Source organism: Synchytrium microbalum, assembly GCF_006535985.1.
Source record: "Synchytrium microbalum strain JEL517 chromosome Unknown SmJEL517_scf0005, whole genome shotgun sequence".
NCBI lineage: Eukaryota > Fungi > Chytridiomycota > Chytridiomycetes > Synchytriales > Synchytriaceae > Synchytrium > Synchytrium microbalum.
In genome coordinates this window covers 564,442-579,237 of record NW_022158354.1, presented here as the reverse complement: position 1 = coordinate 579,237, position 14,796 = coordinate 564,442, and the positions used below count along the sequence as shown (strand labels likewise).

Here is a 14,796-nt window from a genome sequence, read left to right as displayed (position 1 = left end):
ACCACCACCACATATTGCATCTATATTCTATCTTTATCAATCATTGGACGCATAGCCGTCTTGATCTCTGCCAAATATATGGCAGCTAAAATTGATATGCTAAATCTTAATGCCAACCTCCTGTTTACGTAAATTTTTGACTCTATATACAAATGCCACTCCTAAATATCTTAAAATGACACCTACATAGCACTATGAGATAGTCCACGTGGAAAGATTGTAGGTCCTGAATCATTCAGCTTGTAAAGTAGTTCTCGTATTATAGGTCGTTCTCGACTCCTTGGCCCAGAGATCACATCCAGCTAAATCAAGGTACTTTAGATATCATTCTCAGATAATTTCGATTGATGGCACAAACGTACCTGGCCATCAATACCTTGAGTAGCACCACTACTCAACATCGTATTCGATACTTGGTTTGAGACATGGGTGCTAAAAGTTTGAGGAGAGTCTGAGCTTCGACATCTTCCACATCTTCATTATGTATTGTAGCAGCTACGCATCCCTGTGCCTAACAGTTGCAAGGTTGATGACAATGAGACGTCTTCAAGCGTACACACTAGCTTTTTTTGCTGCACTATACCTCTGAGACCAAAGAGAGGAAATGCACCACGAGTCTTACAACCTCTTTAACAGACACTCCCCAATACAGTAATGCAGTCAAATCCTCAAACAGAATCCATTACTTGGGATGTTTGGCTTGCTTGTTGGCAGTGACCGTCTTTTGTTGGTTTCAATACTGGGCTGGAGTTTCGCAGATTCCAGTACTGGCAGGTAGTCAATGAATCTTACATGTCCAGCTAGCTCCAAATTTGCTAGATTCAATCCCTTAATGAAAGTATCATTTTTTTTTTAGCATTTGATGTCGGTGGGTTACAGGACCTCCAACGACAATACCAATCCAAAAGAGATCGCATCAACATACCAATCGTCTATTTAATCCTAAATAATAGGGTCTTGACGGACCGATTGATACGAGACAAACACATTCTCCCTGTCGAATGGCCCTCGTCAATAGATATCCCAACACGCCTGATCCAGGAGTCTGCAGCGTGTCTGTAACCAATACCAGGCCCGACACCTCACCAGTCAGGGCTCTACTGAGGAGATCATCGTTCAATACAGGCAGGGTTTAGTCAAAGACCGGTTGAAACGCTCGCACAAATGACGAAGCTAGTTTATAGGCTGAAGTAGCAAAACCACACTCAAACATTCATTTAAAGCATGAAACCTATTATTCTGTATGATCTTTGTGCAAAGGACACCTCTGTTCGCTTCAGTCCTTACGTGTGGTAAGCCCTTGAACGAAAATCACGTTTTTGATCAAACATCTGCAATTGTGTCGGCCAGGAGCTCAATTGTGACGTTTCATTCATTGTAGGAGAACTAAACTTGCTTTAGAGCATAAACAAATCCCTTACGAGACAGTATCTTCGGGATTCACAGGTACAAATATTTCGTGGGGGCATTACAACACACTATGAGCACATTGGTGCGTTTGATTTTTCCAATGTGTTTAGTTCTAATCATAATTTCATCAACCGCATTTTGCTCACTGTATTCCTCCAAATTCGTATAGACAAACCACGACTGATTGCACTCAGCAAACAAGATCTGGTACCTGTAATTGTTGACCCCAACAATTCCGACAAGGTAGTTTCCGACTCTTGGAAGATCGCAGAGTACTTGGAATCACAATATCCCGACAAACCATCTCTCTTTGGTGGCGATGCGGGAACGAATGGTGTGCTCTTCATTCAGAAATGGTGGCAATATAATGGTATCAGACCCATTGGAACCTACGTCATAGTGGATGTATGGAAATGCATTAGTGACAAAGATGCAGCTTTTTTCAGAGCTGGTCGTGAGAAGCTCTTGAAAAAGACGCTGGAAGATGTTGAAAAAGGACGAGAGAATCGTGTTAAGGCTTGGAGGCCTACGCTGAGACCTCTGAAAGACTTGCTGCGAGAACAGTCGTTTATTGGTGGCAAGACGCCAAACTATAGTGGTCAGTATGAGCTGCGTTTATCAAGGCATCTTTTTTTCAACCACGTCACTAACACGGTTTACATCTTTTGTTCACAGATTACATTGTATTTGCGGCGTTCCAATGGGCGAGATGTGTCAGTGACTTCCAGCTTCTCGAAAAGGACACGAAGGACCCCATCTACAACTGGAGAGAACGCATGCTTGACTTGTATGGTGGTTTAGCTCGAAAGGCTCCAACGGTAACTCCATCTGCTCATCTATAAGTGTACTTCAAATTCTCTCAGAATACTAGATCGTAATAAGAAACTGCTGCACCTCTAGCCATTTATGTCGTCTATATGGCTGCATGAGGATGTCAAATGTGTTACGTAGTTCTGCTTATTGAACGTATTCAGGATCACAGGAATTCAAATAGTCCAATTTTTTCTATAGGGTTTGATCGCATTGCATTGAGCGGCTTCAACTTGTAAAAATATCAAACGAGTATAGCATACGAAAGTTACGAACGACAGTAAACGACGCAGAACCCAGCATTTAAATCATGAAACCTATCATATTATATGACTTGGCAGCCAAGGACACGTCCATCCGCTTCAGTCCTTATGTTTGGTAAGCAGCTTTGCACAAAAACCACGTTATTTGTAATAATTCGAATATCTCGCATCCTATCCGCCAGGAACTGAATTTGGTCATTGATTCTAGGAGAACCAAGCTAGCTTTAGAGCATAAAGGTCTTCCCTACAAGACAATTGCATGGGGATTCACAGGTACATTGCATACATCTGCGCGAGGGAACACAACGTGTTTTCAGCTGATTTCACACATGATGACGTTAAACGAATTGGGTTTTGAGCTTCATGAATCTTGAATCAGTCGTTCAATTCTTGGCTTAATCGTCAACAATGTCGAATTTGGAATCAATCATTCAATTCTCGTTTACTCGTCAACAATTTCGCTAACTGCGTTTCCAATTCCAAACTCTCGTTCACAGACAAGCAGATGATTGCATTCAGCAAACAAGGCCTTGTTCCCGTAATCGTTGACCCCAACAATGGTGACAAGGTTGTCTCCGACTCTTGGAAAATCGCAGAGTACTTGGAATCCCAATACCCAGACAAGCCATCCCTCTTTGGTAGTAATTCGGGCAAAAACGGTGTATACTTTGTCCAGAAGTGGTGGGAAGTCACTGGAATCAACCAGATCGTCACCTTCATTGTATTAGATGTATGGAAGTGTATTAATGCCAAGGACGCAGAATTTTTCAGAACTGGGCGTGAAAAGCTGTTTAAAAAGACTCTTGAGGATATTGAAAAAGGACGTGGGGATCGTGTTAAGGCTTGGAGGGCTACCTTGAGACCTATCAAAGATTTGTTGCGTGAGCAGCCTTTTATTGGTGGCAAGACTCCAAACTATAGTGGTATGGGATTGGTTCGTCTATGATTTTTTGTGCTGTCTTTGTCGCTCACGTTTTCATGTTTATTTTGTCGCAGATTACATCGTATTTGCTGGTTTCCAGTGGGCGAGATGTGTAAGTGACTTCCAGTTACTTGAGAAGGATCCCAAGGATCCCATATACAACTGGCGAGAACGCATGTTGGATTTGTATGGTGGTCTAGCTCGAAAGTCTCCAATGGTAGCTCCAGCCGCTCACCTGTAGAGGGATGTCATCTTCACGTTAAACTACTTGGAACATAAATAAACAAGTGCGCCTAGTTCGACCATTTATGTTTTCTACGTTTTGAAATGAGGATATCAAATGTGTACAGAGATAATACGTTATGGGATAATTTATGCTACATGGGGCTAAATAATGAAGCACCTCATATGTGTGAAAAGGACATCAAAACTGAGACTCTCAACGCTCCAACTCTACAACTCACAAAGAAAAAGACGGTTTAGCACCTGACTCAAAGATACAAGTAATCAGAATCCAGTTTACCTTTTACCGTCGCACTTCATCGACATGATCAACAATTTCCTCCGAGTCCTCTTCCAAATCAGGTTGTCTCACAGTCGGCTGTTGTTTCCATCTCGAGCTAACAAACCCAATAATACCACACAACAATACCAGACTTGCACCGATACTCGAGTCGATATTGGGAATAGAATGCCAGATTAGAAAGTCTGCAACGTACGCCAAAACTACTTGGAAGTACATAATATCTGTAGTTTTAAGCGTGAGTATGTAAATTCCCTCTAGTCATGTCGCAACTTGATTGTGCTTACTGTTCGCGCCGGCAACGTGAGCATCTCCACCCAGCCCTATAGCAAGCATCACCTGGCCGAATACTCCTCCAATTCCAACCAATCCAATCAGAACGTAAGCAAACCATGCCGTTGGAATTACCCAAGGCTTCTCTTCAATCAAACTAAATATGAAAGCCAGTGGTAGGGACGCTACTGATAAATGTAATAATAGTTGCATAGGATGAGGTTTTGCGAAGAGCATCACCTGGCGAACTATTCGTATTGAATTGTTAGTACGGCGTCAAACGCAAAAAACAAACCCGGTCCATCCGATGCTTCACCTGTGATGAAAGACAAGGATTGACAGAGCGCTCCAAGAAATCCAACACCAATAGCAATCGGCCTCCAGCTATTATCTTCCCCTTCAGACGGCAACGGCTTGAAGATGACTTCAGGATGCGCTACCAACGTACAACCCGTCAAACTAATCAGCGTAATCAATATATCAATGGGTTTTATAGCTTCCTTGAGTATCAGAGCTCCCAAAAAGATAGAGAAGACGGGCGACGTGAAGCTAAGCGTTATGGCATCTCCCATCGATAGTTTGGAAACCGTGAAGAACGTGCATACGAGAGCACCGAATGCGAATAATCCTCGTAGCCCTCCGTGAAGCCATATGGTCTTGGGGCCAAGGATTGAGAGATTTGATGACCAGAGTAGTATTACAGATGCGGGCAGTGACATTAGTGAGCGGATCAGACCTATTTCTGTTGCAGCCATGTCGTATGATCGGGAGAGTTCCTTGGCACTACCATTCATCACCCACTAAAATTGTAGCGAACTGTTAGTTATGGCCATTCACACAAGGACTTGCGAGATCTCAACCAACAAGCCAACAGATTGTAAGGTTTGACTGCTGGTTAGATCCCGTCGCCATAGCGATTTGAGCAAAGCATTATAGATATCAACCAGTAAATCAACAGATTGCCAGGCTCGATCAGCTCAGGGCGTCCATGTTTCAACATGTTGAAAAGATTTCTCCTCAAACTCATTGATGCTTCAAGCTTTCAATCCACACAACGCAAAAAAACAATAGAAGAGGAATGATCTAGCCACTGATATACACTTACGAAAGATACAGCAGCTCCTAGCATGTAAAGGTAACATAGGTAGACTGATCTCAATGCAGGCTGCTCGACTTTTCCTTGAACCAACAATGGGCTATCGGACTGCATGGCTGCTTCGTCGTTTTCGTCAGCGCCCAATGATGGCGGCGGCGTGGGAAAGAGCTCATCTCGCTCTGTTGTTTCCTTCATCGTTTTGACAGACGGTGTGAACTGTTTGTTCAATGTCGGGATGGGTTGTTGTGGGTGAAGACGGTAGAACATTTAGGATTTAGGAGTGTGATTATATGGCGATAAGGAGTGGCAATGTTAACATCCACGCTATCTTCATTTTATCCGAACAGGCAGATCAAACGAATTTCAGCACTGCCACGTCATATCATGTCAAAACATGTTATTTAAAGTATTTAAAGGGCTAATATTTCCATGCTTCAGCTATACTGTATGTGATAATTTACTACTCGACCAATACACCTCTGTCTCAAAAGACCTCCTCATGAAAGTATCAAAAGACCACCACCTATCCTATGTCAACCTGCCTGAATGTTCACCCTCCTCTTATTGTAGGTATCCACATTCAGCGTATCAGCAATAAACTTTGCGATATCCTCTCGATCAACCGATATTCCACCAATCCCTTCTCCAACTTTGTATTTTCCAGTAGGAGCACCATCTTTCAGCCCTACGATGGAACCGAAATATGTAAGTATCGAGTTGAGCAATGGCATACTGGATCGTCGTACATGGAGGTTTGATGATAATGTAATCCAAATCGGACTTTATCAACATTTCTTCCTGTAATTCGTGTTCTCCTTTGAGCTGATTCATCATAAGGACCATCGCGACTTTGGAGAGTCGATCATATCCCTGTAGTAGAGGTTAGCTTCGTGCTTTTAAATATTATCAAGAACAAGAAGCGTTACAGTTGAGGAAGGTCCACATCCAATCGCAGAAACCAGAAACACTTTGGTGATACCAGCCTTCTTCATAGCAGAGATAATATTTGCAGTTCCTAACAGTAATTTAGATTCGTTGAGACGCAAACAATTCCATTAATGACCAAAAAAACCAACTACCACTGCCATGAGATGTGTAAAAACAGCCAAGTACAACACTTACCTTTTGATCTCACATACTTTTGTGGATCCGATTCAGGATACCATGCCTTGTCTGCACCAAGATTGACAACTACTACTTTTCCACCATCCATGGCCCTTTCGACGTCAGATTCGTTGAACACATTGCCTTGAACGACCTTGAGCTTGTCCTTGAATGCTTCATTTTCAGAAAATTTTGATAGTTTTGAAGGAGTTCTGACTAGTACGGTGCATTCATATCCTGCATCGAGTGCTTGCTTGACCGTCTGAATATTTTTGGAGTTTGTTGTTCAACTTTAGCAGCTGCTGTTGAGACGAGAGCTATACGATAACTGAATACAATGCATTTTGGTTCACTTACGTGTCGGCCGATTCCGTTAGTACCTCCAAACACGACAATTCTCATCTTGCTTTGAACAGTGTCCAAGCATTATCAAGAAGGTGCTTAGGCGCGTGGCGAACGTGAATAAATTTACAAGATCTTATAGATTCTTAACTATTTAACTTACAATAATGTGCATTTTCTATGAGGAGTTTCATTATATAGGTAGTGCCAATGCGCAACGAGATCACGTTATTAGCCCAAGTGCTCTGGCTCTCGTCACACTGCGGACCGATCTGACACTATCAGATATCGATGGTCTTCTGCGTCGATCTGCTTCAACCACAACTTCATCTTCTGCTTCGTCTTCATCTGGCAAATTCAGTTGTAACAAGGCGTAGAATGCTAGAACAAAGAAATAGTCAACAAAAAAGCTGCCACAGAGCTATAGACCGTGTGACTATGACATACGCTGTCTGCATATAGGACACTTTGGCGGTCCAGCTCTCGAAGAATATGAAGCCGGTATAGCAGTCGATCTTCCAGAAGTCCTGAGGACGTTAGCACAAGTCGTACATAAACACAGGTGACGGCACGGGAGCACTACAGTATTCTTGAGCTCTGATAAGCACACTACACATTCCCGAGTCGAGTTGTCTTCAGCAGTTTGTTCGGCTGTTGGGTTATCGGTTGGTGATGCTGTTTGGCTGTCCGTAAACCCGAATACTTCTTGCACAAGATACGAGATTCCTTCAATCTATCAATTTCAAAAGCGTCAGAGTGGATATTGAAATCAGGGGATGTAATTCAATTTCCTCTAACCATTATTTTTTGCTTTGCAACTCTAGCAACCATCCCATGCTCGTTCGTAGCCAGCGATACAAACGTAGACTGCGTAGCGCAGGGCAATATCTCAGGCTCAGCATGCTGTATGGCATTAGCGCCCTCAATAACAATAATCAATGGAAACCTCTTTCCCCGATTCGCACTTTCAGCATGTACGGACGAAGCACCATCAGATATAACAACTTGTGGTATCCGTTCGACAACCTCATCTATACCATCATCAATCAGGGAGCTAGCATCTAGTAATGCTGATGACGTGCACGTCTGATTCAGTCCCACAGGGAAGGAACCTAAAATTATTGGAGCAGCTATTCCACCTGATGATGTCTTGTATATCGTGGATCGAGATCCGGATGGACCGATAACAGCGACCTCTTTGCATGACTGGTATATTCGTATCTGACATGGTACTGCGGCGTCGAATTCAAATGATATCTTGTGTTTTGTGTTTGGTGAAGGTGTTGAGGATGGTGGATCAGATATCACACGTAACGAGTCTCGATGTAGATTAACTAGGGCCTGGAGTGTAGTTGTTGGTAGAATGTCTGGTGGTGCTAAAGACTGTGCTTTTGCGTGATCGAGTGTTTGTAGAGGGGAGACAAGGGAAGAAGAATAATGAGTGTTTTGCGAAGAGAGTAGCGGAAATAAAGGGAATAAGCTCCCAGCAATAAAAAACTAGATCTGAATCCATCTGTGTGGTGACGGGCCTTCATACCTCATTGAATGTTCCTCTCAAATTCCTCATCTCAGCATCAGTCAATTGATTGTTGCCCAATAACGAGCTCCAGATGGCCGCTGTATTCGAATTGATGGCCACATTGTCTCCTCCCGCGACGATAAAGAATGGTCCAAAATACGTGGTTCGACTATAAACGAGAGAATCGCTTGACCTTGACCAAACAAAGAACTAAAATCAAGATGAACCACTTTGTGAGCTACATACCTGACTACGAATGGATCTCGATCGTCCATGAGCCCCGAGTTCTGAGGAGGGCCACGTGGATTCTCCGGCTGCCTGAAAATGACTCGAGCTAGCGCATTCCCCATTTTTTACGGTGTTTGAAGTGCGAAGGAGAGTATTCATGTATTCATTGACGCAATCGCTGACCTTTAGTATCAAAACTATATTCAAAAAGCGTATAAAAATCCAGTCACCGCTCTAATTCACGTTCTTCTTGCCTCCTGTTCTGTCGCCAACTAATTCCCAACTCATTCAATTCGCACGTTGATTCCAAGCTACGATGTCGGTAAGATGAGACTCTCAAACCGTATTTTGGATTCGTTCATCGCATTCAGATCACTGTAACTAACGCCTTTACTCCTCTTTCCAGACATCAGAGCAGCCTTCAGACGCTGAAAAGCTTCTTTCACACCTAATGTCAACCATCCCTGACCAAACTGGTATCATTGTCGCTTCTCTAGACGGCTCAATACTTGCTGTAAGCTGTCATAAATCTTGCAATTGGTGCAATTTCGTGGATACAGTCCTTCTTTGGACACATCAGCCAACATTTAACACCTTCGTCAACCCGTTTACAGTCATCAGGCACGCTGCAAGACGACAGAACAGTCGTATCAGAAGCTCTAGGAATTGTAAAAGATGCACGGAATCTAGTGGCTTCCTCTAGTGAAAGGGATCGCATGAAAAGAGTGACTTGTAAGAGTTATAGAGTGACAGTCTTTGACGTCGTTTTTCCCCGCTCATAGCCTTAACCAAAATAGTGAAAGTTGGCGATCAACTCATCGCCATAACAGCAGACGACAAGCTGCTATACGTCGTTAATAGGACACCTCAAACACAGTGACAAATGAGATGACAATGTACATTCATTATAATATAACCTACAACTTGCATTTACACAAATGTCTCTACTTACGATTCAATGTTTGCTCCTATGGTAGAATGTAATCTTTGGTATCAACCAATTTTTGCTGTGATATACAGGCAGCCAACCATCTCTTCTGAACAACAGGAAGATGTTCCACGTCTTGCAAATCAAGCTCTGATTTACTTTTTACGTCTGCTATTATGATGGAGCATGAGTCCGTCAAGGTGTGTGCCAGGTCCCTATGCAAGAGACTGAAATTGTCAATACCATTGAGTTGTTAAGCAAATAAATACATTTATCGGTTTGTTACCCGTCATAAGCGATTATATACCGCTCCATACTCCTTCTCTCCTCTTTGCTAACGCTCTCATCGATATAAACGATGTAGTCACTGAATATGTTTGGTAAAGGTGGTAGTTCTAAGAACGAAAGGTGAAGTGCTCAGCGAAAGTAAATTAAAGATTCTCGTTACAGTCCTTGCAGAACCAACCACTCACTGCTCAACACCTCCTGATTAAGCCTAGCCTGATTCGTACTCTCCTTAGCCTCCACATTCGTCCTTTCACCATTCTGGTCCTGTTGCGATATCGATAATGCAGCATTCAATTCCTCGTCGTCGTCATCTTCACCTCCACTACTCATAGGATTATCCAAGTCGAAACGGCTTTCAGGTAATCGTTTATTAGCAGCATGAGACTCGACAATCCAGTTTGGAGAGACAATCACTCCTGTGGCACATGATTTTTTTTTCAGCCAACAGTCGAAATAGGAGGTACACACCAACCAAAAAGGAATTTCACTGGAGGGATGGCACGTACCGAAACCTGACTCTTTGACCTTTTGGGTATGGAAGAAGCAGAAGTTGCAATCCAACGCAAAAGCTCTGCAAGTACATCAAGCAATTCGCTTACCTCCTTATATTTAGGAGTATCGCAATATGCACATATCAGATGCGTGCACTCATGATTCCAATCTTGAGAGAATTTGGCACCCATTTCAAGAGCTATACAAAAAAAGGTAATCAGATATATTCACACTCCTATCACAAGGACTCTTTGTTGAACTCGCTGTTTGAAATTGACTAGTCGGCTAATAACCAAGACTAAACAATCGTGACAAAAAAACACAGCGATGACTGGTATATACCCAAATCACGAATCTCTCCACGTTCTGGATTGACTAGTCCACTAATAACAAACACTACTCCAGCCTATTTGAAAGCAAGAATGCTGCATAAATTAAATGTTTGCGAGAATGTCCATCGCATTCGGCCCAAGTACAGTCACTCCTTTTTGGCATTCTCAAAAACGATCACACCAAGCACCTCACCATAGGAAGTTGACTCAGCCGACCACCACCACCAGTCGGCATCGTAGCAGCCTTTTTCAATGGCGGTGGATGATTCACCCTCCCAGCACTCGAGGAAGAGGCTCCAGCCGACACCGTCCTCGCGAAATCAGGTTTCTTGATAACAACTGGATCATCGATTCTAGCGATTTTAGACGGTGGTAGTGCCGATATCGTGTCGGCATCGTTCGATATAGTCCTTTTGACGGGGTTAGGAAATGTGGGTGTTGTGCTTGATGCGAGGAGAGGGTTAGCTCCTTGTAGTAAGGGAGCTCGTTCTTTAATGAGTTTGGCTATTCGGGCAGATTTGGAATTATCGGTGTCGGTGTCGTCAGAGTCGTGGTGTTGGGAGCTTGACGATGGCTGAAAGCGCAACACGTTTGCAGCTTGGATTTCAGCATCGGATCTAATACGGAATTTACCAAATTGTGTTCTTGGTGACTCTGACGGTGTTCCTGTATTGCTTGGACTCTCGCCTTGTGACATTCTAGTTGTCCTATTACCTTTTGAAGTGGGGTTTCTAAAAATCGAAGGACGCGAAGCAACATTTCAAAGTCACCGAACTAAACAACAACACAGATCCATCATTTTCGAACTATCTAATGCGATATCTAATTAATGTATGCGATACACGTACTACTTTTATTTTATGTTGGACATTCACTCATCAGCAATGGCCAGCAATTGAGCAACCAAATCGACATCGAGCTCCTCCACTTGCTCCACCGTACCGCCAGCAACAAGTGATGGTCTCAACAACCATGACTGGCTTTTATATCTCGGGAATCTAGATCCATTCTGCGCATGGTGATTTATCAAGTGCGAGGTTAAGGAGCATAATTTTTGAGGTGCCAGTCCTTCCGTCATGACCCTGTTCAAGTTTGGAACTCCTCCGTCATTGATGTTTTGTTGTTGTTGGCCAGCAGCTGCTTCACATTCTCGACATGTGTACAGCAAATCAGTATTGAGATGCAAGAGCTATGATGTTGCGAAAAAGTTAGTAAGTTTCAGTAGACCCAAAAAGGGCTTGACCGCAGAGCGCACCTTCCAGCGTTCATGAGCCTTGGTTCCATCTGGGACGATAATGCCTGCTTGATCGAGCAGTTCTGTAATCATGTGCTGTGGGTATAACTACAGGTTGAAAACAGGAGAGAAAGATTACAGACCTAATATTATAAAATCCTTCGTCCGCAAGGACAACCATCACACCACGACACAAACTAACTCACCTTATAGATAATGGGCAAATCTTCCAAGAATTTCTCCTGAGTCTCTGATATAACTCGATGCGAGCGTCTCAGAATCTTATACACCTCTGCATACGTGACTCCAGTTTTCTCTTGCTCCCGATTCTGTAACGGAGGTGACGGGAACCCATTGGTAACTATAGCTCCAAAGTCCCAATCAAACTCATACGTAGGATTGAAATCCAACCATCCACCAGCAGCATCAAGCTTCTGCACACCTTCTTCACCACCTAAGTCCTCCTTTTCTGGAATCTGTTTCCAGAAAGCCTCGAAATTCGGAGATCGACTCGTTACGTATATCTTGTCTTCGAATTTCTTGACAGTGTCGTCATCAGTTGGATCAATGAAATTTTGTATACCTCGTCGGGCATGCCACATGGCATGTGCGCGAGCGAATACGTAATCCCAATTTCCAGGTGGATGACTACACTTTCGACATGCGAATGCTACCATATCATGACTCTCACCCTCCTCTATACATACACGATCAAAGATAGTTTGACGACGTGGCATCAATCTAGCTTTGGCTCGTTCTATAACAGGAGCAAAGAATTGCTTCCACGCATCTTCAATACTCGTATTCAGATATTTAGTATTCAATATCGTTGTAATTGCTTCGGCGGGAGTCCCTGTCAACAAAAAGGCTTCTTCAGCAAATGATGCAAACACAGCTTCAGTTGTGGCACATAAATCGTCCCATAATGGCCAAGTGAGCTCTTCGACACTGAATGGTTCAGGTTTCTCTACATATTGTTGGAATGCCTCGTATATCAATTCTATGTATGGAGCGCTGTGTCTTCGTACTACCGACAGCTCTTCCTTTTGAGCAGCTTCCAAACGGTCTCGTTCGAATGGTATGATTTCCTAAACGAAGGTTTTTGTAATGAGTTCATGTTAGTACAAAACTGTCAAGATGGGCATACTGCTTTTGAATGAATTTGTTGCAGCACAATAACAAAGCACAGACCACGTCTTACCCTCTTGAGCCGTTCAACAAACTTGACCCATGCAGCACTACCAGGAATTGGCTCTTCCTCACTTCTAATTATTGACGACCAAGCAGCTGTCTTGGCAGCCAATTCCAAAATAATCCCACTCAATGCTGGCTCTTCAGACACCAAGTTCTCAAGCCTTAGACTTCGTCCTTGTCTCTCTTCTCGGTTGTACTTGACGAGGTTGGCATGACTGACAGCTTCTACATCGGCTAGTTTTATTCGATCTTTCTCGATTAGGGCGACATTTTCTTCTTGGAGTGCCACCCATTCAGCTTTCACTCGACTGGGCCTTGCACCCATTCTGGTATACTGCTTTTGTTGTCCTTCGAGGTCTGCCTTGAGACAATAATATACATCACCCACCCGTTCACATGGCACAAAACTTGTAACTTCACCATACAGTCGTCTGGCTTCCCTCTTCAATATAGTCCTATTAGGTGTGTTTGGAACGTGAGAGGTTGTTGGGACAGCAAACACACATTCGACGGGTCAAAGCGGTTCAAACAACTGCTGCGAAAAATGACGTGTGAACGAAAAAATGCTTACAATTTAGCAAAGCAGTCTTTACAATATCTCTTTCTAAACCCCCAACAGATTTGCAAGTTCCTTGCATTCAGCGCACCACAATTCATACAAGCTGGTCCACAAAACAATGCTGCGTATTCAGCTTCATGGATGAATGCCGGAGGCTTGACCAAATATGGATGATGGATTTCACGAGATCGTGCCCATATCTTTTCATCCATGAGACAAGAGCGAACACGTTTTGATGTCTTCCAGAAGTTTACTAGGATGGTACAATCGCAAAAGGCCCATATGAGTTCCATTACTTCCAAAGGGATGCCGTGGACGATGTCAATCCTGGTTTGAATGGACGTGTTAGGCTAGGGTAGATAGCATCGGAAGGCAGTGAGTGACTTACAGGCCATCCTGTTTGTGCTGGATGCAATATTCAGGAGGTCCACCGTGAATTCCATACAATGGTTTCCTCTTGCAACCAGAGACCATGCAATGACCACCACTAGAACGATGCAGTAGCACGGTGTGAGTTTGTGCCCGTGACGCAGACAATTCCAAGACACACGACCGGACACCACCCATAACAGAGAATGAAGGAAATTTACCAGTTTTGAGCACGTCCGCGTCCATTATCAATCATATCACGTCCACAGTTGCATTTGATAATCCGAGTTGACTTTCTTCGAATACGACGTTGTTGTGGTGCAATGTCCGATGCACGGTCAAAGTCGATATGAAAACTACCAGGCGTGTATTCTCCATTATCAGTAGGCTCGAAGTCAAGAAACTTTGATTGGGTAGTAGCAAATTGGGATACGATGAGCGAGCCGACTGTCGGTGAGGCTTCTGCGACCTCGATATCTGGTGGACCTACGACATTGATATTTAAAGGAAGAGGAAAGGGATTCTTGCTACTGCTGCCACCGTCCATGCAGCTTGTTTGGTGGGTGAAAGTGGTAGAGATCTAGGTAATTCTTGTTGTTTTCAATGTTTAGTGACGATGCACGTCGACACTACACGAAACTAAACATGAACCACCAGCCTGATAAGGAAATCACGTGTAAAGTACTCGTAAATAGTGTCTAGTTACAATCGACGCAACAGTCATACTTTGGATTGTCTTGGGTTTCGAAACTCTTTGAAAGCAGCTCTACGACGCGAAGCAAGTACTGAATCTGTTGAATCTGCAGAAAATATGAGAGTTAACGCGTAGAAAGAGCTAAGAGAACATTGTACAAGTCTTGGCTTGTAAAGTGAACTGCTGCCATCGTTGTAAAAACATACAAGGCGCTTA

At 43.4% G+C, this 14,796-nt stretch overlaps 6 protein-coding genes across 6 annotated transcripts; 3 read left to right on the top strand and 3 right to left on the bottom strand.

The window, feature by feature from the left end:
* Positions 1–182: 182 nt before the first annotated feature.
* Positions 183–401, bottom strand: SmJEL517_g01566 (uncharacterized protein; the record flags this gene model as incomplete). Its single annotated transcript, XM_031167494.1, has 2 exons — positions 183–302; positions 363–401. 2 exons carry the CDS (start codon positions 399–401, stop codon positions 183–185), a joined length of 159 nt encoding a protein of 52 aa, XP_031026534.1.
* An 823-nt stretch (positions 402–1,224) lies between these two features.
* SmJEL517_g01565 (uncharacterized protein) lies at positions 1,225–2,252 on the top strand (the record flags this gene model as incomplete). The annotated part of the gene is made up of 4 exons (XM_031167493.1): positions 1,225–1,292; positions 1,382–1,446; positions 1,580–2,008; positions 2,086–2,252. 4 exons carry the CDS (start codon positions 1,225–1,227, stop codon positions 2,250–2,252), a joined length of 729 nt encoding a protein of 242 aa, XP_031026535.1.
* A 278-nt stretch (positions 2,253–2,530) lies between these two features.
* SmJEL517_g01564 (uncharacterized protein) lies at positions 2,531–3,646 on the top strand (the record flags this gene model as incomplete). The annotated part of the gene is made up of 4 exons (XM_031167492.1): positions 2,531–2,598; positions 2,692–2,756; positions 2,981–3,406; positions 3,480–3,646. The coding sequence occupies 4 exons, from the start codon at positions 2,531–2,533 to the stop codon at positions 3,644–3,646; spliced, it is 726 nt and encodes a 241-aa protein (XP_031026536.1).
* A 285-nt stretch (positions 3,647–3,931) lies between these two features.
* On the bottom strand, positions 3,932–5,492 carry SmJEL517_g01563 (uncharacterized protein; the record flags this gene model as incomplete). Its single annotated transcript, XM_031167491.1, has 4 exons — positions 3,932–4,152; positions 4,216–4,449; positions 4,518–5,001; positions 5,307–5,492. 4 exons carry the CDS (start codon positions 5,490–5,492, stop codon positions 3,932–3,934), a joined length of 1,125 nt encoding a protein of 374 aa, XP_031026530.1.
* Positions 5,493–5,830: 338 nt separating this feature from the next.
* SmJEL517_g01562 (uncharacterized protein) lies at positions 5,831–8,612 on the bottom strand (the record flags this gene model as incomplete). The annotated part of the gene is made up of 9 exons (XM_031167490.1): positions 5,831–5,982; positions 6,044–6,167; positions 6,224–6,312; positions 6,420–6,663; positions 7,012–7,124; positions 7,191–7,476; positions 7,542–8,084; positions 8,281–8,431; positions 8,509–8,612. The coding sequence occupies 9 exons, from the start codon at positions 8,610–8,612 to the stop codon at positions 5,831–5,833; spliced, it is 1,806 nt and encodes a 601-aa protein (XP_031026531.1).
* Positions 8,613–8,806: 194 nt separating this feature from the next.
* SmJEL517_g01561 (uncharacterized protein) lies at positions 8,807–9,370 on the top strand (the record flags this gene model as incomplete). The annotated part of the gene is made up of 4 exons (XM_031167489.1): positions 8,807–8,812; positions 8,897–9,004; positions 9,105–9,222; positions 9,273–9,370. 4 exons carry the CDS (start codon positions 8,807–8,809, stop codon positions 9,368–9,370), a joined length of 330 nt encoding a protein of 109 aa, XP_031026493.1.
* Positions 9,371–14,796: the final 5,426 nt, after the last annotated feature.